A 22,457-nucleotide genomic window follows, 5' to 3' on the forward strand; every position below is an offset into this window, starting at 1 on the left:
CTCTCTCTCTGTACCTATCTCTCTCTCTCTGTACCTATATCTCTCTCTCTCTCTGTACCTCTCTCTCTGTACCTATATCTCTCTCTCTCTGTACCTCTCTGTACCTCTCTGTACCTATCTCTCTCTCTTACTCTCTTTCTCTGTACCTATGTCTCTCTCTGTACCTATCCCTCTCTCTGTACCCATCTCTCTCCCGGTCTCTCCTTTTCCAGGTGTAAATGTGTGAGGGCTGATATTTAAATGTGTTTGTGTAATGTATGATATTTACCCAATAAAGGGCTGAATTAGAATTGTCTCTCTGTCCCTCTCCCAGGCGGTGTATCTGGACCAGTTGCTGTCCTGTGTGGATGTTCTGTTGTCTGTGTGTGAGAAGGACTGTTGCTCGGTCAGTCTACAGCTGTTACAGGTGCTGGTTACTGTCCAGAGCCTCTCCACTGAGCCACAGCTCACTGACAAGGTAAGATGTGCTCACATACATACAGTACATGGACACACACACACACAAACCCACCAGCATGCTTGCATGGACACACACATGTATGTCTACACATCCATACATCAAACCCTAGCTCACTGCCCAGGTAAGACACACACACACACACACACACACACACATCCTCACCCAGTGGCTCCAACGAGCAATCCCATTATCCTCTCTGTCTTCCAGGCAGGCCTCCCCTCCCCTGTGGGCTCAACGTTTCTAACCATCCACCTCTCCTGTGTAACTACTCTTCTCCTTCTCTGCTCTGACATGTGGTGATCTAGAATGTTTAACACTCTCTTTCCATCCCCCTCCTCCTTGTTTATTACAGCTGTGAGTATGTTTTGTATAGCGGGCCAGAGAAGCTATTTGAAGAATGTAAGTGTTAGTCCTGGTTCAAAGTGGGCACAGTGGAACTCGACAGTCTACCGTAATTACCCATTTAGTCAGAAATTGCACCTTTTGGAGTGGAACTAGTTTAAACTGTTGCCGAGGGTGAAAGGAGGCGGTTTTGAGAGAGCGAGAGAATCAGCCCCAGCGCCATCTTTCCTCACGCCTACTGCCATTACATGCCATGCGAGCGCCATCCTGCCGCGAAGGACACTCATCGTCCGGGTAACTGGACCCAGAATAAGAGTTAACAACGAAGAGGCAGAGGAAACAGAACAGACTGTAAAAGCCCTGTGTTACGTCTTAGTTTAGTCTGTCTGTTTGGACTGTGTGCTAATAGCACGTCTACGAGGAGAGGAGCGGGAAGTGGAGTTGCACTCTGGCCAGCGGATGAATGACTGACCACTCAGTGGCCTTCTATGTCTGACTGTCTGTATGTCTGTCTGCAGAAACAGTGTCCTGTTTGGAACTGGGAGGAAGAATAGGGACAGGGACATGTAGAGAAGGAGGGAGGGAGGGAGAGCATGGCCTGGGACATGTAGAGAAGGGGGGAAGGAGGGAGGGAGAATAGGGACAGGGACATGTAGAGAAGGGGGGAGGGAGGGAGAGCATGGCCTGGGACATGTAGAGAAGGGGGGAAGGAGGGAGGGAGAATAGGGGCAGGGACATGTAGAGAAGGGGGGAAGGAGGGAGGGAGAATAGGGACAGGGACATGTAGAGAAGGGGGGAAGGAGGGAGGGAGAATAGGGACAGGGACATGTAGAGAAGGAGGGAGGGAGAATAGGGACAGGGACATGTAGAGAAGGAGGGAGGGAGAATAGGGACAGGGACATGTAGAGAAGGAGGGAGGGAGAATAGGGACAGGGACATGTAGAGAAGGAGGGAGGGAGAATAGGGACAGGGACATGTAGAGAAGGAGGGAGGGAGAGCATGGCCTGGGACATGTAGAGAAGGAGGGAGGGAGAGCATGGCCTGGGACATGTAGAGAAGGAGGGAGGGAGAGCATGGCCTGGGACATGTAGAGAAGGAGGGAGGGAGAGCATGGCCTGGGACATGTAGAGAAGGAGGGAGGGAGAGCATGGCCTGGGACATTCCTGGACGTTGTTCCACCTCCCAGGGGGAATGGCAACGCCAGTTTTCCCAGAAAATGATCTTCCAGTCAGGGTTTGTGGGGGGGGGGTTGTTTGCTCCCTTCGCAGGGGGTTAACACTATTGACTCAAGAGGACAGTCAATCAGACAGTGTCCATCCCCGCCTCCCCTCAAGGGGACCATAACGTGCCCCTCGAGGTCACTTCCTCAGTCCTGAAGAGACAACACTATGCTCACGCTCCTTTCTCTCACTCTGCTCATTTCCTCTCCGTTGATGTTTATTGTGACTATGGGATGTTCCTGTTTGTTTTCTGTATGGGTACATGTGTTAGTGTTTGCATCCCAGTGGTTTGATGTATAAGACATTGAGCATGTGAAGCACATTGTTTACAGCGTTTTTGGAAAGTTATTATTTTCATGGTAAAGTTACTGTTCATGCTTCTGTTTCCGGATGTAATCTAAACTTGCAACACAGCCATTAACATTTGAATGGAATGTGTTGATCACTTTCTCTCACCTTCCTGTTTCTCTCTCCATCTCCCTCTCTCTCCATCTCGCTCTCTCCATCTCGCTCTCTCCATCTCTCTCTCTCTCTCCTCTCTCTCTCTCTCTTCTCTCAGGCAGAGCAGAGCGTAGTGTCTCTGTGTAAGGTCCAGGGTCTGGCTACAGTAGCTGACCTCTACAGGCAGCACATGGATCAGCTGCTCCAGTGGCTCTCAGCCTCTCAGAAGACCTGGACCAGCTACTCCCCCCAGAGACTGCAGCTCCAGGTCATCGCCACCCAATCAGGTGAGACTATAGGTCAGGCTTCTCCAAGCGTGTTCCTGGAGAGCCTACCCTCCTGTAGGTTTTAAATCCAACTCCACTTGTAACTAACCTGATTCAACTGATCAGATAGATATTAATTCAAATCAGGTATGTTAGATTAGGGTTGGAGAGAACCTACAGGAACAGGGTTGGAGAGCTCTGCTATAGGTCATCTCTGGCCAGTCATATGAGACTATAGCCACATCGCTGGCCAATCAGGTGAGAATACAGGTCAATTCTGTCCAATCAGAAGACCAATCTGTAACCAACCCATTACTGTCCAAAGAGTCATATCTGGCCAATCAGGTGAGACTAAAACCACATTATTGTCAGAATCATGTGAGACCAAAGGCAGAGTGGAAGAGGCGAAGCAAGAGGTTTTACTCCGCCCAAAATCTGTCCACGAAAATAAGCCTAAGGGAGGAATTTTTGGTCAATGGGAGAATGTTGAATTTGGTCAATAAAAAATGGAATTGCTCATTTGCTAAGTGAGGCTTATTCGATCAACTGAAGTTTCGGAACGGTTAGGTTGTTCCGAATTTACTGATATAAGTGGACACACGTTGCATTTACCCAACTTGGAAAAAAACTACTTTATATTGGAGTTGTTCCTGTTGTCATAGGGAGAGGACTCATCATGGATATAACCCGTTTTAGTTTGGATATTGCCATTGAGGGCTTCCACCATTTTAAAGTAGACAATTGGGTGGGGATTCCTATGATTTTGGCGCAATCAGCCAATGAAGAATAAGAAAATTGACTACTTTAAAATGGAAATGGCTTCAATGGTGCTGCCCTTGCGGTCACAGACTCTATAATGGCACAGATACAAAGATGAGTCATCTATCTCTATGGCCTGTTGTTCACATGCATATCTGCCCTCTCATTGGCTAGAATGGTTCCACCTGATCTCGCCGCCTCCACCCTGACTTCCATATTTGAGGACATGTATTTCTACTGTTAGTGCGGGTCACTTGACTATATTGTCAATATAGTATACAATATTTGCTACATGTCATCGCTGGCCAGTCAGGTGAGACTATAGTCAAGCTATTACCTCCATGTTGTTTCCCCACCACTCCAATACCAGTTATAGAGTGGATATTGTCATTGAAGGCAACCCTTCATTCCATACCAGCCAAACAGCCACCATCATAGATTTACACTGAACAAAAATATAAACACAGCATGCGATCATTTCAAAGGTTTTACTGAGTTACAGTTCATATCAGGAAATCAGTCAATTGAAATACATTCATTAGGCCCTAATCTATGGATTTCACATGACTGGGAATACAGATATACATCTGTTGGTCACATATACCAACAAAACAAAAAGAAGGGTCGTGAATCAGAAAACCAGTCAGTATCTGGTGGGACCACCATTTGCCTCATGCAGTGTGACACATCTCCTTCACATAGAGTTGATCAGGCTGTTGATTGTGGCCTGTGGAATGTTGTCCCACTCCTCTACAATGGCTGTGTGATGTTGCTGCACCTGTCAGGAGGCTGGATTATCTTGGCAAAGGAGAAATACTCACTAACAGGAATGGAAACAAATGTTGGTATGTCCGTTCTATTCACTTTATTTCTACGCTGTCATCTACCCTTAAGACCTGTATGACTCTGAGACAAGTCAAAGACCTTTGACTCAAGTCCCCTTTAGAAACACTCAAACAGACAGAAAGCCACTTGCCTGGCTACCCAAACTCCTTGCACCGGCAAAACATCACACCCATGGATGTTAGTTTCTTCTTCGCAATGAGTCTGTATCTGAGTACCTCCTCTACGGTCTGATTGGTCCCAGAAACCGATGGTTTGGGCCAGAGCCAGAAAAAAATGTGTAAAGCGGCACTTTTAAAAATGTGTCATTGGCTTTGATACTCTGATGGTTAGAGATGATCCAATCGCTGATGACTTGGTTTTGTACAACACCCCGCACTTTGATGTCACTACAAACCACTTGAATGGTGGCAGTCTGACTGAAGTATGTAGTGAATGATAGCAGCAGAATAATTCAGTTTGAGGCATCTGGCAAGTCAGCAACATAACCTGCCATTATCCAGCTACACACAGAAAGCTTGTCATTAGAGCCAAGTTAGCTTAGTGACTAGGGTAAATCCCCCCCCCCCCCCCCACACTCTGTCTCAGTCCAGGTTAGGGAGGGTTACAGGGCTCTGAACCTCACTTTACGCATTACTTTACCCCTATCCCCCATAATCCTCTGACATTAGCATCTCCAACACCCGTTCTTTCATCCCGGATCTCTCTCTCTGTCTCTGTCTCTCTCTCTGTCTGTGTCTCTCTCTGTCTCTGTCTCTGTCTGTGTCTCTCTCTGTCTCCATCTCTCTCTCTCTCACACACCACACACACTTGCACTCCAGACCTATACACTCTTAGAAAAAAGGGTTCTTTGGTTGTCTCCATGTAGAACCCTCTATGGAATTGTTTCTACATGGAACCCAAAACGGAACCCTTTTAGGTTTGTCTGTATAATTCTAATAATAGAGAAGTTATTTTTGTTCTTTAGTTTTATAGTTGTACTGTTATTCATGCTTAATCAGGACCAATAGATTTACACAGATATTTATCAGATGATAGTAACAGGATGTACTGAACAGGTATTTATCAGATGATAGTAACAGGATGTACTGAACAGGTATTTATCAGATGATAGTAACAGGATGTATTGAACAGGTATTTATCAGATGATAGTAACAGGATGTACTGAACAGGTATTTATCAGATGATAGTAACAGGATGTACTGAACAGGTATTTATCAGATGATAGTAACAAGATGTACTGAACAGGTATTTATCAGATGATAGTAACAGGATGTACTGAACAGGTATTTATCAGATGATAGTAACAGGATGTACTGAACAGGTATTTATCAGATGATAGTAACAGGATGTACTGAACAGGTATTTATCAGATGATAGTAACAGGATGTACTGAACAGGTATTTATCAGATGATAGTAACAGGATGTACTGAACAGGTATTTATCAGATGATAGTAACAGGATGTACTGAACAGGTATTTATCAGATGATAGTAACAGGATGTACTGAACAGGTATTTATCAGATGATAGTAACAGGATGTACTGAACAGGTATTTATCAGATGATAGTAACAGGATGTACTGAACAGGTATTTATCAGATGATAGTAACAGGATGTACTGAACAGGTATTTATCAGATGATAGTAACAAGATGTACTGAACAGGTATTTATCAGATGATAGTAACAGGATGTACTGAACAGGTATTTATCAGATGATAGTAACAGGATGTACTGAACAGGTATTTATCAGATGATAGTAACAGGATGTACTGAACAGGTATTTATCAGATGATAGTAACAGGATGTACTGAACAGGTATTTATCAGATGATAGTAACAGGATGTACTGAACAGGTATTTATCAGATGATAGTAACAGGATGTACTGAACAGGTATTTATCAGATGATAGTAACAGGATGTACTGAACAGGTATTTATCAGATGATAGTAACAGGATGTACTGAACAGGTATTTATCAGATGATAGTAACAGGATGTACTGAACAGGTATTTATCAGATGATAGTAACAGGATGTACTGAACAGGTATTTATCAGATGATAGTAACAGGATGTACTGAACAGGTATTTATCAGATGATAGTAACAGGATGTACTGAACAGGTATTTGAGGTTTCTGCTCTGATTGTATGAGAACAGCAATGAACAGCTGTAGTATGTCCTCTAGTCCCCTAAGCCTCCAGTCATAACTGACCAGTCCATTCTAAGCTTACGGTCAGACCCCCCCCCCCCCCCCCCCCCTCAGTCTTTGTGTGGTTATTTTTAAAATACTCCCTACAAAGCCCCTCGCCATTCCGGGGTTAACTTTTCACCTTTCTGGCCACTATGCCAAAGCATTCTGGGAATATGGACCTGGGAGCCAATGGAAAGACATGCTATAGATTATAGCATCTATTAGTGGATGTTTGAGATCTGAGAATATCCCATTCTCTTAGTCATAGTCTGGTCTCACATTCTGACTGCTGTTTGTCAGACAAACTTTGTCCTCCCATTTCCTCTTCACACTGGCATTTCTCCTCTTTTCCGTACGTGTGTGTGTGGATCCCTGCGTTCGTGTATGTGTTTGTCCGTAAATGTCCCTGCGTTTTTCTGTGTGTCTCTGCATGCACGTGTGTGAGTGTGTGTGTGTTCCTTCACTGTCTCTGGTCTGGCACCCTCTGGCCCTGTAAAAATAAATCCCCTCTGTGTCTGTGTGACTACACCACACCACACACTGCCAGGTGAGCAGGGCAGGACACTGTGGTCAACTGGCTGTGTACTAGGGATCATTTTAGAGGAATCCAGCCTAGCTGACCCTCTCATTTCAGCAGTGAGTTAGTGTGAAGAGGCCTTGAGATGTCTGCTCTGGTCTGACACCTTCACCCTGTTTGTGGCACCGTTTTGATTCGCACATTCCTGCTGCGTGACATCTTTCCATTTTGTGTTCTCTCCCTCTCCCTCTCTCTTCCTCTCTTCCTCTCTCCCTCTCCCTCTCTCTCCCTCTCTCTTCCTCTCTCCCTCTCCCTCTCTCTTCCTCTCTTCCTCTCTCCCTCTCTCTTCCTCTCTTCCTCTCTCTCTCAAATTCAAGCTGCTTTATTGGCATGAAAAACATTGTCAAAATTATAAATGATAGCAAATAATAATATAAAATGGTAGTAAATAATAATACAAAATTAAATACAAAAATAATACCAATAAAATGGTAACAGTCAATAGTAGAAATGCAATAAATATAAAAATCAAATTATGGAAAATGAAACTATAACTAACTAACTCTTCTTCTTTATATCAGTACTACAACTACAATCATCATTACTACGACTACTACTGCCATCACTAAACTGTTATCACTACCATTACCACCCATATTTGGAATGATAAACATTAATAATTATAGTAATAACAATAATAGTAATAATAAGTAAGTTACTGCTTACTATGCAGGTGTTATTATTCAGTGTCCCTCAGGCAGGAAAATGCATATTGCCAATCGGTGGTCACTCAGCCTGTACTTGGTAAGGATCTGTCTCTGCTTCGTATCTCTGACAGAGTAGAGATAATCAGCCAATTCATATTCTCTGTTTAGGGTCAGATAGCAATTCAGTCGGCTTTGGGATTTTGTTTAGTTTTTCCAATGTTGTAAGAATGAGTCTTTTGATTGGTTCATGATTTTGCTTATTGGAATTCTTTCTTTTGAAGCAGTGCTGGTGTCAGCTTGGTTGGTGAGGTCCAACACCAGCTGACTGAGAGGGCTCGTTTCTGGGCTCAGCTCTTGGGTTTGAAGTGCTTTAAATTGCAGACTCGAATTTGGACTTGAATTTAGATGGAGCCAAAATGTTAATGATCTTTTCTGTATTTTCATTATTACTGGAAAACGTCTCTCTCTCTCTCTTTGTCTCTCTCTGTCTCTCTCTCTCCTTACCCTCCATTGCCTTGTTCTCTCTCTCTTTGTCTCTCTCTGTCTCTCTCTCTCCTTACCCTCCATTGCCTTGTTCTCTCTCTCCCTCTATCTGCTTCTTGGGGGAAGTCTGTTCTGCTGACCTCATCATCACAGGATATCCTCTGTCTTGTCTCTACAGTGTGTCATACACACACACACACACACACATAGTCAGACAGACACTTGGTTAGTGTGTGTGTGTGAGCTGGGAATACTTTCACTGTGAATTTCCCATCCAGTGACTGACCCAGCCTGGTAACACGACTTACCGCAACACACACACACACACACACTCAAGCAATTTACACACAAAAGCTCCTTTAACTCATGTCTCATTTCCTTGTTGCTGTGTGTCACAGTCTGGTCAGTCCTTGGAACTTTCCCTGTCTGACTGAGTAGTGGTCAGTACTAATAATAGGACTTCTGTTCTTCTGTGTGTGTTGCATGTGTGTTCAGGCCCAGTCATTGGAGAGTTCCTGCCCTTGCTAATGCCCCTTCTGCAGAACTGTCTGGACCCAGAGAGAGACCCTGAGATGAGACTACACATCTTCACCATGCTGTCCAAACTGCTGCTGGACGCTACGCACACACTGGACTCCCAGGGGTGAGTTCTGAATACACACACACAACCAGCTGGTCCCATCTGAATCCCTCCCCATTGGCCCTAACCCTTCAAAGTTTACACATCTGTAAGGTTGAAGCAACACTGCTTAAATACCTCTCCAGGCATGCTAACATAGGGGGGGGGGGGGGTCCAAAAGGAGGGATAGGGAGTGATTTGGGACCGGCTGATACACAGACTCCCACACACACACACACACACATACAGACTCCCACACACGCACACACATACAGACTCCCACACACATACAGACTCCCACACACACACACACATACAGACTCCCACACACATACAGACTCCCACACACGCACACACACATACAGACTCCCACACACGCACACACACATACAGACTCCCACACACACACACACACAGACTCCCACACACATACATACAGACTCCCCCACACACACACACACACACACACACACACACACACACATACATACAGACTCCCACACACACACACACACATACAAACTCCCACACACACACATACAGACTCTCCCACACACGCACACACATACAGACTCCCACACACGCACACACATACAGACTCCCACACACGCACACACATACAGACTCCCACACACGTACACACACATACAGACTCCCACACACACACACACATAGACTCCCACACACGCACACACACACACACACACACATACAGACTCCCACACACATACATACAGACTCCCACACACATACATACAGACTCCCACACACACACACACACACATACACACACACACATACAGACTCCCACACACATACAGACTCCCACACACACACAGACTCCCACACACACACATACTCCCACACACACACACACAGACTCCCACACACACACACACACACAGACTCCCACCCACACACACACACACACACACACACACAGACTCACACACACACACACAGGCTGCCAACACAAACTGACGCAAGGACACGCGCATGCACGTAAATTCCCATACTGTACACACACACACACACATGCATGCACATACACACACAAACCTGTGTCCACCACACAGACATAAATGCATGATAAACACCTAGCTCCTACACCTACAGCTAAGTCGCAGAGTGAAAACAGGAAGTACCTCTGGTTTCCCGACATGCCACAATATGGGTAAAGGAGAGGTGAAAGTTCAGTAATGGTCTTAGATACACACAGTTAAAGCCAGGCTGGACCGGTATAGCCCAGGTTGACTTTCCACAGGCTCGTTAGCGCAGGCTGACCTAAACCTGTCACGTTTGTTTTCATTTCTCCAAACTGCCCTGAACGTGATGTGTTTCTCCCCAGACGTTATTAGCAGATTTAGCACAGCTCATGTTTTTCCAACTTCCCCTCATTAACTGTAGAATTAGCAGCCCAACGACACGGGACCCTCGTCAACAGACGTAGTTGTCAATGATGTATTATGTACAGCAAGTCTATGGTAGCTGTCCCATCTCAGGCTCTGCAGACTGCAGTGGGTCTGTTTATTCTCTATGAGGCTTGGGCTATATAGAGTCTATGGCTACTATAGGAGATTGGTCATAATAGGAAAAACCATGGGTGTAATTTCCACTAGTAATGGAGGGGACATGCCCCCCCCCCCTACCCCTACTTTTGACTGTTTATATTTCTCATTACAAGGCTGAAGTTAGAATTCATAGAAGCCATAGCCCAAATGTGTTGAAATTAGCTTTACTTGGCCTAAATTGTCCTCCCCGTCTCACTAATCTGGATGGAATCTACCACCACAGGCATCTTGTTACATCTGGGACCTACCAACATGAAACATACCTAGCAATATGCCTCTGATGGGGGGAGGGGTGTATTTTGGTTTGATCTATCCGTCCTCAGTGAGTTAGTAACGCCAGGCCTCATCACCACCCCAGAGTGATCTTTCAATACTGTTAAGAGGGATGGAGCGTTGAGACTAACTGATTGATTGGAAGAATGAATTACAGAATTAAACTTGTATTGCCCTGAAGAGGATTTGATTTACACATCATGAGCCACATTGTAAACAGACACATGCAACTAAATCACCTGTGGGGAGGCTACCTGTCACCCACGCATTCCACATTACATTCAGTCAAATCCAGACCAGGATATTAGCAGACAATAACATGAAAGACTCCTCATGGGGTCCCTGAATATCTCTGTTATCTCCGCCCCTCCAAGCCATTTCCGTCTCTCTTCCCCTCTAGCGCCTCTCTAATCTTGGGGAATGCATTAAGTTAAGCCGGGGCCTTGTGGTCTGTGCTGTGGCTCCTGTGGTCGGAGCAACAGATGTCCCCGTCACTCAGTGGGGTAACTCGTCAGAGTGGTCCCCAAGGGTCGACCGTGACTGCCCGGGGTGCAGCGCGTGTCACCGTGGATGTGTACATAATGTCTAGGGTCATGTCGAGGTCAATCTGGGTAGTTATTATGGTGTGGAACCCTTTTAGTCAAGCTGGCCAAAGGAGTTGGTAGAAGCAGACTGACACCCAGGCTAGAAGTCAGACATTAAGACATTAGCATTGTGAACTCCAAGCTCCAGAGGTGAGTGATAGGCTACATCCAGCCCATAAAGGTAACAAGTAGAGCCTCTGTCCTCCCCCAACTCTCTCTTCCTCTCACAGGCCACCTATGCTGTTTAGTGTTGACTTGTGCCTTTAACCCAGGGCACCTTGGTAGTTAAGTCATCATAGGAAGATTAGTAGTGAGTGATTATACAGTATAGCAACTGTCATCTAAGGGCACCCGGTCTTCTGGAAGTTTATTCTATGAAGAATTCATATTGACATATAGGGTTGGAAGCATGAGTTTTTACTCACCAATGTGATGTGTGGTCAAAGACTTAGTAAGTTAGTTGTAGTCACGATCTGGTTACCTATAAGTACAAACATAGTAAACTTAATTCTGGAGATCTTCTCATCTACCCACAATGCACTATTTTTCAACGGCATTTGGAGGATCTACTCTGTGCTACAGAGTTTATATTCCAGCTCGGTTAGCCACTAGCCACTAACGTTAGCCACTAGCCATGCTACCCACTGCCACAAAGTCAGTGAAGAGCAGGCTGCATGTCAGCAGGTGTCCCATGCAGCAATGCTCTTCTCTGACATGGGGCACGTGTCCCATGCAGCCTGCTCTTCTCTGACATGGGGCACGTGTCCCATGTAGCCTGCTCTTCTCTGACATGGGGCACGTGTCCCATGCAGCAATGCTCTTCACTGACATGGGGCACGTGTCCCATGCAGCAATGCTCTTCACTGACATGGGGCACGTGTCCCATGCAGCAATGCTCTTCACTGACATGGGGCACGTGTCCCATGCAGCAATGCTCTTCACTGACATGGGGCACGTGTCCCATGCAGCAATGCTCTTCACTGACATGGGGCACGTGTCCCATGCAGCAATGCTCTTCACTGACATGGGGCACGTGTCCCATGCAGCAATGCTCTTCACTGACATGGGGCACGTGTCCCATGCAGCAATGCTCTTCACTGACATGGGGCACGTGTCCCATGCAGCAATGCTCTTCACTGACATGGGGCACGTGTCCCATGCAGCAATGCTCTTCTCTGACATGGGGCACGTGTCCCATGCAGCAATGCTCTTCACTGACATGGGGCACGTGCCCAATGCAGCAATGCTCTTCTCTGACATGGGGCACGTGTCCCATGCAGCAATGCTCTTCACTGACATGGGGCACGTGTCCCATGCAGCAATGCTCTTACTGACATGGGGCACGTGTCCCATGCAGCAATGCTCTTCACTGACATGGGGCACGTGTCCCATGCAGCAATGCTCTTACTGACATGGGGCACGTGTCCCATGCAGCAATGCTCTTCACTGACATGGGGCACGTGTCCCATGCAGCAATGCTCTTCACTGACATGGGGCACGTGTCCCATGCAGCAATGCTCTTCACTGACATGGGGCACGTGTCCCATGCAGCAATGCTCTTCACTGACATGGGGCACGTGTCCCATGCAGCAATGCTCTTCACTGACATGGGGCACGTGTCCCATGCAGCAATGCTCTTCTCTGACATGGGGCACGTGTCCCATGCAGCAATGCTCTTCACTGACATGGGGCACGTGCCCAATGCAGCAATGCTCTTCTCTGACATGGGGCACGTGTCCCATGCAGCAATGCTCTTCACTGACATGGGGCACGTGTCCCATGCAGCAATGCTCTTACTGACATGGGGCACGTGTCCCATGCAGCAATGCTCTTCACTGACATGGGGCACGTGTCCCATGCAGCAATGCTCTTCACTGACATGGGGCACGTGTCCCATGCAGCAATGCTCTTCACTGACATGGGGCACGTGTCCCATGCAGCAATGCTCTTCACTGACATGGGGCACGTGTCTCATGCAGCAATGCTCTTCACTGACATGGGGCACGTGTCCCATGCAGCAATGCTCTTCACTGACATGGGGCACGTGTCCCATGCAGCAATGCTCTTCACTGACATGGGGCACGTGTCCCATGCAGCAATGCTCTTCTCTGACATGGGGTACGTGCCCAATGCAGCAATGCTCTTCTCTGACATGGGGTACGTGCCCAATGCAGCAATGCTCTTCACTGACATGGGGCACGTGTCCCATGCAGCAATGCTCTTCTCTGACATGGGGTACGTGCCCAATGCAGCAATGCTCTTCTCTGACATGGGGCACGTGCCCCATGCAGCAATGCTCTTCACTGACATGGGGCACGTGTCCCATGCAGCAATGCTCTTCACTGACATGGGGCACGTGTCCCAATGCAGCAATGCTCTTCTCTGACATGGGGCACGTGCCCCATGCAGCAATGCTCTTCACTGACATGGGGCACGTGTCCCATGCAGCAATGCTCTTCACTGACATGGGGCACGTGTCCCATTCAGCAATGCTCTTCACTGACATGGGGCACGTGTCCCATGCAGTCATGCTCTTCACTGACATGAGGCACGTGCAGTCGTGCTCTTCACTGACTTTGTGGCAGTGTTATCTAGTGGGAACCCATTAACATGGCAGGCTTCTTGCCGGTGAGCTCATAACGAAAGGGAAAATCATACCTGCTTGCTCTAATTGTGTAGTACCTCGTCTGTTCTCCATTTTGTTTTATCAACTTTTCGGCATGTTCCCCGGGAAGTAGCCTACGGGAGTTTTGTAACTACTTCTACGTTGGCTTAGTGCTACTGTGCTAGCTAACAGACACCTGGAATCTATGTATTTTGAATTGCTCTGACTCTCCTTCGGCCCAGCGATGCGCCCGACTCCCCCTTGCTTTGGTAGCTAACTCAGCCTGCACGCTTTTAAAAGTGTTACCATCGGATGGGCCCCAGCCATCAATCTGGAAGTCTTCTCTCTCTTTGATTTTAATTTGAGTTTATGTTTTGGTTGTGTTCTAGCTGGCCTCCAATAGTTAGGCTCTAGCTTACCGACCATAACCGTGGTGGTTGGGTAGGCTAATAGCTAATTGGCTAAATAGCTAACGTTAGCTGGCTGGCTAGCTTGCTTGCTGGCTAAGATAACTGCATATAGCTAGCTAACATTATTTGATAACTGGTCATTGACTGTCATTGACTTTAATGTAGCTGTAAGCTAGGTGTTGATAGTAACTGGTTGACTCATTCAATGATAATGTAACGTTAGCAGGCTAGTAGGGCTAACTTTAGCAGGCTAGTAGGGCTAACTTTAGCAGGCTAGTTGGGCTAACTTTAGCAGGCTAGTAGGGCTAACTTTAGCAGGCTAGTAGGGCTAACTTTAGCAGGCTAGTAGGGCTAACTTTAGCAGGCTAGTAGGGCTAACTTTAGCAGGCTAGTAGGGCTAACTGTAGCAGGCTAATAGGGCTAACTTTAGCAGGCTAGTAGGGCTAACTTTAGCAGGCTAGTAGGGCTAACTTTAGCAGGCTAGTAGGGCTAACTTTAGCAGGCTGATTTGTAACAAATTCATAAAGTATTTGCTTGTAAACTGGCTTAAAATTCAATTGAAACCAGTAGTCATCAGTGCAAACAATTTGAAGTTGTACATTTGAAGTTATTTCTGTGGAGGTTACATTATAGTGAATGGGCTGCCTTGCCGGGTCCTCCATATTACATCACACTCGGAAAAACCTTTTCCAAAAATGACTTTGGCGTTCTTTGGAATTCTGATGAGTTTGATGTAATAACTAGAAAAGTAGAAAAGTGAGCTGTATCTTTACATTGGGACTTTTAATGCATATACTAATGCAAATCCATTTGTTATACGTGGTTACAACCTGCCTTTTTTTTAAAAGTAATACCTTCCCGCACACAGTCTCTCCCATGTAGAATGTTTGTAGTGCAGCACACCCACACAGACACAAACTTCCATCTCATCAAGGCGACAATGATAATGATGCACAGTATCTCTCTATAATACACTCTTTGTTCCTGTAACAAAATGACATAATAACATGTCGGCAGCAGAACAAAGAGAAAGGAAAAGGGAAGAGAGAGAGTATCCTCAAACATATGCCTTAGTTCCACTGACACATAATGGCTTTGTTTCATGTGGATCTGTGGGCTGCTATTGAAGGTTAAGGTAGAACAGAAGTAGAGAGGTGGGCTGCTATTAAAAGGTTAAGATGAAATACAAGTAGAAAGGAATGTGCTATGGGAGAAAGAATACACCCCACACTGTGAAAATGACAGATACAATCAAAGTTCTTCTTCAGAAAGAGGTGTGTGTTGTTGGCAAGGAAGGTCTCTAATTGCTGTCTGAGATTTACAGCATAGAGCTAGGCAGTGTAGAGACCCGACAGGCTAGCATTCTGTGTGTGTGTGTGTGTGTGTGTGTGTGTGTGTGGCACATGGGGATGTGTAAAACTGCCTCCTCAGCCAGAAGTGTCCCCACTTGCGCTGCCAAATAGCTAGCTATTCACGTGCCGTGATTGGTAAGACACTTCAGGAGGGTGGTCATGTGTGCTTGCAAAGAAGCAGAGGTCCTGTGTTCGGGCCTCGGTATGAGCCGAATCAGGAGGAAGCGGCCCTCGATAAGCAGCGTGACGTCCTTTACATGTGCGTTACTTGCTGGGAGTAGCACTTGTCTTGAGTCAGACTGTGTAAATGTGTGTTGGCTACCAAACTGACAATCATATCTTATTGTGTGCATGCCTGCGAGCGCCATGCACACTTGATGGGATTGGTCAATGCGATGTGGAAAGATCCATTACTCTTCATGGCATCCTTTCCATCCACTTCCATATAGGACAGATAGAGAGCAGGGAGAATAGAACACATGAAGGCCGCTGACTGGCTGCATTAGTGGGAGATAGGCTCCCCCTACTGGAGAATAGATGGTACAGCCCGCTCCAACATGTAGTCACTGAGAACAGAAGTATAATGGGGGTGTATATAGGGATTATAGAGACTGCTGCCAGATTTTGCACTTACAAATACCACATGTCAGTGTTGGGGAGAAATGGGGTGCCGGACTCATAAATTAACTGTGTGTGTGTGTATGTGTGTGTGGGCGCAGGCAGGCAGGCAGAGGTAGTGACTGTCAGTATGATTGCATTGGCAGGAGAGTAGAGAGTGAGTGAGAGAAGAGGAGACACAAAGGACATCCAGATGGTCCCCTTCTCTTCATCCCGTTCCCTCTCTTTCTGCACCTCTAGTCTTAGTATCCACAGACCGGCTGGCTGTAGGAAACATGGCCGTAGATACAGCTGTGTGTCAGTGGTTTGTCACTGTGTAGCGTTCAGTAATCTCCAGTAGCTGCCTGGTAGCTCTATATTACTGTGTGTATTCTCATCAAGTGTTTTCACATCGCGACACGTCATTGGACAAGGAGGCTACTTCCCAGTCTGCTCATCCTGACTCTGATGATGTTGCCTATTTGTACACTGACTGCATCATTCATCACCATATCGTTAGATTCTATTAGGTATTCTTAGAATTTTATGCAAAGTTTTTAGGAATTTCATAGTGAATTATTCGATAATAGACTGGGGACTAGACCATTTCTTTATTTTCTGAAGAAAATAATGTATTTTTCCTTAGAGAACCATTAGAGAATTTCTTGGGAATGTGGGAACTAGAGTGTCACTCTACTAGAGCCTTCAAACTCATCTCTGGGCCTGGATGCCAGTTCCACTGTGTGTTTTCATTGTTCCCCTCTAACCAGGGACAGATTTAGACCTGGATGCCAGTTCCACTGTGTTTTCATTGTTCCCCTCTAACCAGGGACAGATTTAGACCTGGATGCCAGTTCCACTGTGTTTTCATTGTTCACCTCTAACCAGGGACAGATTTAGACCTGGATGCCAGTTCCACTGTGTTTTCATTGTTCACCTCTAACCAGGGACAGATTTAGACCTGGATGCCAGTTCCACTGTGTTTTCATTGTTCCCCTCTAACCAGGGACAGATTTAGACCTGGATGCCAGTTCCACTGTGTTTTCATTGTTCCCCTCTAACCAGGGACCGATTTAGACCTGGATGCCAGTTCCACTGTGTTTTCATTGTTCCCCTCTAACCAGGGACAGATTTAGACCTGGATGCCAGTTCCACTGTGTTTTCATTGTTCCCCTCTAACCAGGGACAGATTTAGACCTGGATGCCAGTTCCACTGTGTTTTCATTGTTCACCTCTAACCAGGGACAGATTTAGACCTGGATGCCAGTTCCACTGTGTTTTCATTGTTCCCCTCTAACCAGGGACAGATTTAGACCTGGATGCCAGTTCCACTGTGTTTTCATTGTTCCCCTCTAACCAGGGACAGATTTAGACCTGGATGCCAGTTCCACTGTGTTTTCATTGTTCCCCTCTATCCAGGGACAGATTTAGACCTGGGTGAGTGTAATTCATGATCAGGTAGAACAGAGAACCAGCAGGCTCTGGACCTCGTAGGGTCAGAGTTGAATGGCCCGGTACTAGAGAGCAGATTTTCTTGGGTATTTCTTAGTGAATCATTGGAGAAGTACTTTGTTGTGTGGGGACTCTGGAGGAGAGACGGCTTCAGAACATCTACTTCTATCCAAGACGTGTACTAATGTAGGAATCAGTCCATTGGAACAACTGACCGACTTCATTAATGCTCCCTCCATCTCTCTCGCTCTCTCTTCCCCTCCCCCACGCCTCTCTCTCTTCCCATCTCTCACATTTCAAATGTCTATATACAGTGTTGTAATGATGTACAAATAGTTCAAGTACAAAAGGGGAAATAAATTAACATAAATATGGGTTGTATTTACAATGGTGCTTCTTCACCAGTGAAGAACAAACACCATTGTAAATACAACCCATATTTATGTTGATTTATTTTTCGTTTCTTGTGGCAACAGGTCACACATCTTGCTGCTGTGATGGCACATGCTGGTATTTCAACCAATAGATATGGGAGTTTATCAAAATTGGGTTTGTTTTTCGAATTCTTTGTGGATATGTGTAATCTGAGGGAAATATGTGTCTCTAATATGGTCATACATTTGGCAGGAGGTCAGGAAGTGCAGCTCAGTTTCCACCTCACTTTGTGGGCAGTGAGCACATAGGCTGACATGGCTCTCAAGAGAAGACAGGCTTTCTCAATAGCAAGGCTATGCTCACTGAGTTTGTACATAGTCAAACCTTTCCTTAAGTTTGGGTCAGTCACAGTGGTCAGGTATTATGCCACTGTGTACTCTCTGATTAGGGCCAAATAGCATTCTAGTATACTCTGTTTTTTTGTAAATTCTTTCCAATGTGTCAAGTAATTATCTTTTTGTTTTCTCATGATTTGGTTGGGTCTAATTGTGTTGCTGTCCTGGGGCTCTGTGGAGTGTGTTTGTGTTTGTGATAAGAGCCCCAGGACCAGCTTGCTTAGGGGACTCTTCTCCATGTTAATTTCTCTGTGGGTGATGGCTTTGTTATGGAAGGGTTGGGAATCACTTCCTTTTAGGTGGTTGAACTCTCTCTCTCTCTCTCTCTCTCTCTCTAGGAGGTTCTGTGAGCACCTGGATGTGTTTCTGTTGGAGTTGCTGCTACCTAACCTGGTGTGGAAGGCAGGTCGTACTGCTGCAGCTATCCGTACCTCAGCTCTCTGCTGTCTGCTAGCCCTGCTGCAAGGGGGAGCCATCCCGCCCAGCCAGGTAAACACACACACAGGTACCTTCACAAGTGAACACATATGTAGAAGCAGAGCTGCCATATCTGTCAGCACCATCTTACTAGCCTGGTGTATAAACTCTGAGCTTTGGCTAAAAAATATCTTAGCATTGTCAGAAATGCTACAACAAGGTAGCACATCATTGGTTCTTAAATTATAAATGTAATCAAAACTGTTGCTCATACAACCTTATTCAGTCTGAAAGGTGGCAAGTCTGATGGTCAGTTTATGGATGCTGTAGGCTCGTTCTTATTCGATGCCTAGATAGTGAGCTAGGTCAGGGAAATAAATAGTCCTTTTTTTCCCTAATGTTAATGACCCTGTTAAAAATCCGGTATGGGGTTCTCAGTAATGCCATGACGACTCATGACGAGAGGCCTCCAATCAAGTTGATTTGCAAAGTTTCATCAACATCAATGTCATATTGGTTTAGATATGATGGTAGGGAGCTTTGAATTTAATCAAACCATACTAATAATTATATATATAAAAAATATATTTTTCATTAAAATCAGTGGTCTCCATCATTCTTAAATGGAAGAAGTTTGGAACCACCGAGACTCTTCCTAGAGCTGGCCACCTGCCCAAACTGACCTATCAGGGAAGAAGGACCTTGGTCAGGGACGTGACCAAGAACCTGATGGTCACTCTAGCTCTAGTGTTCCTCTGTGGAGATGGGAGAACCTTCCAGAATGACAACCATCTCTGCAGCGCTCAACCAATCAGGCCTTTATGGTAGAGTGGACAGACGGAAGCCACTCCTCAGTAAAAAGCACATGACAGCCCGCTTGGAGTTTGCCAAAAGGCACCTATAGACTCTCAGACCATGAGAAACAAGATTCTCTGGTCTGATGAAATCAAGATTGAACTCTTTGGCCTGAATGCCAAGCGTCACGTCTGGAGGAAACCTGGCACCATGCCTACAGTGTAGCATAGTGGCAGCATCATGCTGTGGGGTTGTTTTTCAGCGGCAGGGACTGGGAGACTAGTCAGGAACGAGGCAAAGATGAACGGACCAAATTACAGAGAGATCCTTGAATGAAACCTGCTCCAGAGAGCTCAGACTTGGGCGAAGGTTCACCTTCCAACAGGACAACGACCCAAAGCGCACAGCCAAGACAATGCAGGAGTGGCTTCGGGACAAGTCTCTGAATGTCCTTAAGTGGCCCAGCCAAAGGGCCTCCCAGGTGGCGCAGTGGTTAAGAGTGATGTACTGCAGCGCCAGCTGTGCCATCAGAGACTGGGTTCGCGCCCAGGCTCTGTCGTAAGTTCACCTAGTCTAAACCATCGGGAGAGTTCACCTAGTCTAAACCATCGGGAGAGTTCACCTAGTCTAAACCATCGGGAGAGTTCACCTAGTCTAAACCATCGGGAGAGTTCACCTAGTCTAAACCATCGGGAGAGTTCACCTAGTTTAAACCAAAGCTTCCCTGCTTTGCCCATTTACTTTCAATATAGATGGTCTCTCTCTCTCTCTCTCTCATATATATGACTAGAGCAAGGCAGCAGGTGTGTGGTGGAGGGGAGGGTTACATACCTTTGTCCCACTGGAACAATGCTGCCTCTGTCCTGGTTCCATTGTTGTGGGCTGTAACCATCACTTAGACAGGCCCTGCACCTGCCCTTGGGACTGTCTGCCCACTCAGACATATTCACACCCTCTCGACCGTCTGTGTTTGTCCTTGGGACTGTCTGCCCAGTCACACACTCAGACATACAGTGCCTTGCGAAAGTATTCGGCCCCCTTGAACTTTGCGACCTTTTGCCACATTTCAGGCTTCAAACATAAAGATATAAAACTGTATTTTTTTGTGAAGAATCAACAACAAGTGGGACACAATCATGAAGTGGAACGACATTTATTGGATATTTCAAACTTTTTTAACAAATCAAAAACTGAAAAATTGGGCGTGCAAAATTATTCAGCCCCTTTACTTTCAGTGCAGCAAACTCTCTCCAGAAGTTCAGTGAGGATCTCTGAATGATCCAATGTTGACCTAAATGACTAATGATGATAAATACAATCCACCTGTGTGTAATCAAGTCTCCGTATAAATGCGCCTGCACTGTGATAGTCTCAGAGGTCTGTTAAAAGCGCAGAGATTTGGATACAAAAAGATTTCCCAAGATTTAAACATCCCAAGGAGCACTGTGCAAGCAATAATATTGAAATGGAAGGAGTATCAGACCACTGCAAATCTACCAAGACCTGGCCGTCCCTCTAAACTTTCAGCTCATACAAGGAGAAGACTGTTCAGAGATGCAGCCAAGAGGCCCATGATCACTCTGGATGAACTGCAGAGATCTACAGCTGAGGTGGGAGACTCTGTCCATAGGACAACAATCAGTCGTATATTGCACAAATCTGGCCTTTATGGAAGAGTGGCAAGAAGAAAGCCATTTCTTAAAGATATCCATAAAAAGTGTCGTTTAAATTTTGCCACAAGCCACCTGGGAGACACACCAAACATGTGGAAGAAGGTGCTCTGGTCAGATGAAACCAAAATTGAACTTTTTGGCAACAATGCAAAACGTTATGTTTGGCGTAAAAGCAACACAGCTCATCACCCTGAACACACCATCCCCACTGTCAAACATGGTGGTGGCAGCATCATGGTCTGGGCATGCTTTTCTTCAGCAGGGACAGGGAAGATGGTTAAAATTGATGGGAAGATGGATGGAGCCAAATACAGGACCATTCTGGAAGAAAACCTGATGGAGTCTGCAAAAGACCTGAGACTGGGACGGAGATTTGTCTTCCAACAAGACAATGATCCAAAACATAAAGCAAAATCTACAATGGAATGGTTAAAAAATAAACATATCCAGGTGTTAGAATGGCCAAGTCAAAGTCCAGACCTGAATCCAATCGAGAATCTGTGGAAAGAACTGAAAACTGCTGTTCACAAATGCTCTCCATCCAACCTCACTGAGCTCGAGCTGTTTTGCAAGGAGGAATGGGAAAGAATTTCAGTCTCTCGATGTGCAGAACTGATAGAGACATACCCCAAGCGACTTACAGCTGTAATCGCAGCAAAAGGTGGCGCTACAAAGTATTAACTTAAGGGGGCTGAATAATTTTGCACGCCCAATTTCATTTTATTTTTTTTTAAGTTTAAAATATCCATTAAATGTCGTTCCACTTCATGATTGTGTCCCACTTGTTGTTGATTCTTCACAAAAAAATACAGTTTTATATCTTTATGTTTTGAAGCCTGAAATGTGGCAAAAGGTCGCAAAGTTCAAGGGGGCCGAATACTTTCGCATGGCACTGTATTCACACCCTCTCGACCGTCTGTGTTTGTCCTTGGGAGTGTCTGCCCAGTCAGACATATTCACACCCTCTCGACCGTCTGTGTTTGTCCTTGGGACTGTCTGCCCATTCAGACATATTCACACCCTCTCGACCATCTGTGTTTGTCCTTGGGACTGTCTGCCCACTCAGACATATTCACACCCTCTCGACCGTCTGTGTTTGTCCTTGGGAC

At 45.9% G+C, this 22,457-nt stretch overlaps 1 protein-coding gene across 1 annotated transcript in view; it reads left to right on the forward strand.

Moving 5' to 3' along the window:
* The window catches only part of dnaaf5 (dynein axonemal assembly factor 5), a 66,367-nt gene that overhangs the window by 31,939 nt on the left and 11,971 nt on the right, over window positions 1-22,457 (forward strand). The window contains exons 7-10 of the mRNA XM_031814170.1: window positions 314-457; window positions 2,582-2,750; window positions 8,726-8,873; window positions 18,802-18,952. Of these exons, the coding sequence (XP_031670030.1) occupies window positions 314-457; window positions 2,582-2,750; window positions 8,726-8,873; window positions 18,802-18,952 (612 nt within the window). The remainder of the gene's footprint in view (window positions 1-313; window positions 458-2,581; window positions 2,751-8,725; window positions 8,874-18,801; window positions 18,953-22,457) is intronic.

The sequence above is a fragment of the Oncorhynchus kisutch genome, unplaced genomic scaffold, assembly GCF_002021735.2.
Source record: "Oncorhynchus kisutch isolate 150728-3 unplaced genomic scaffold, Okis_V2 Okis06b-Okis10b_hom, whole genome shotgun sequence".
Classification (NCBI taxonomy): domain Eukaryota; kingdom Metazoa; phylum Chordata; class Actinopteri; order Salmoniformes; family Salmonidae; genus Oncorhynchus; species Oncorhynchus kisutch.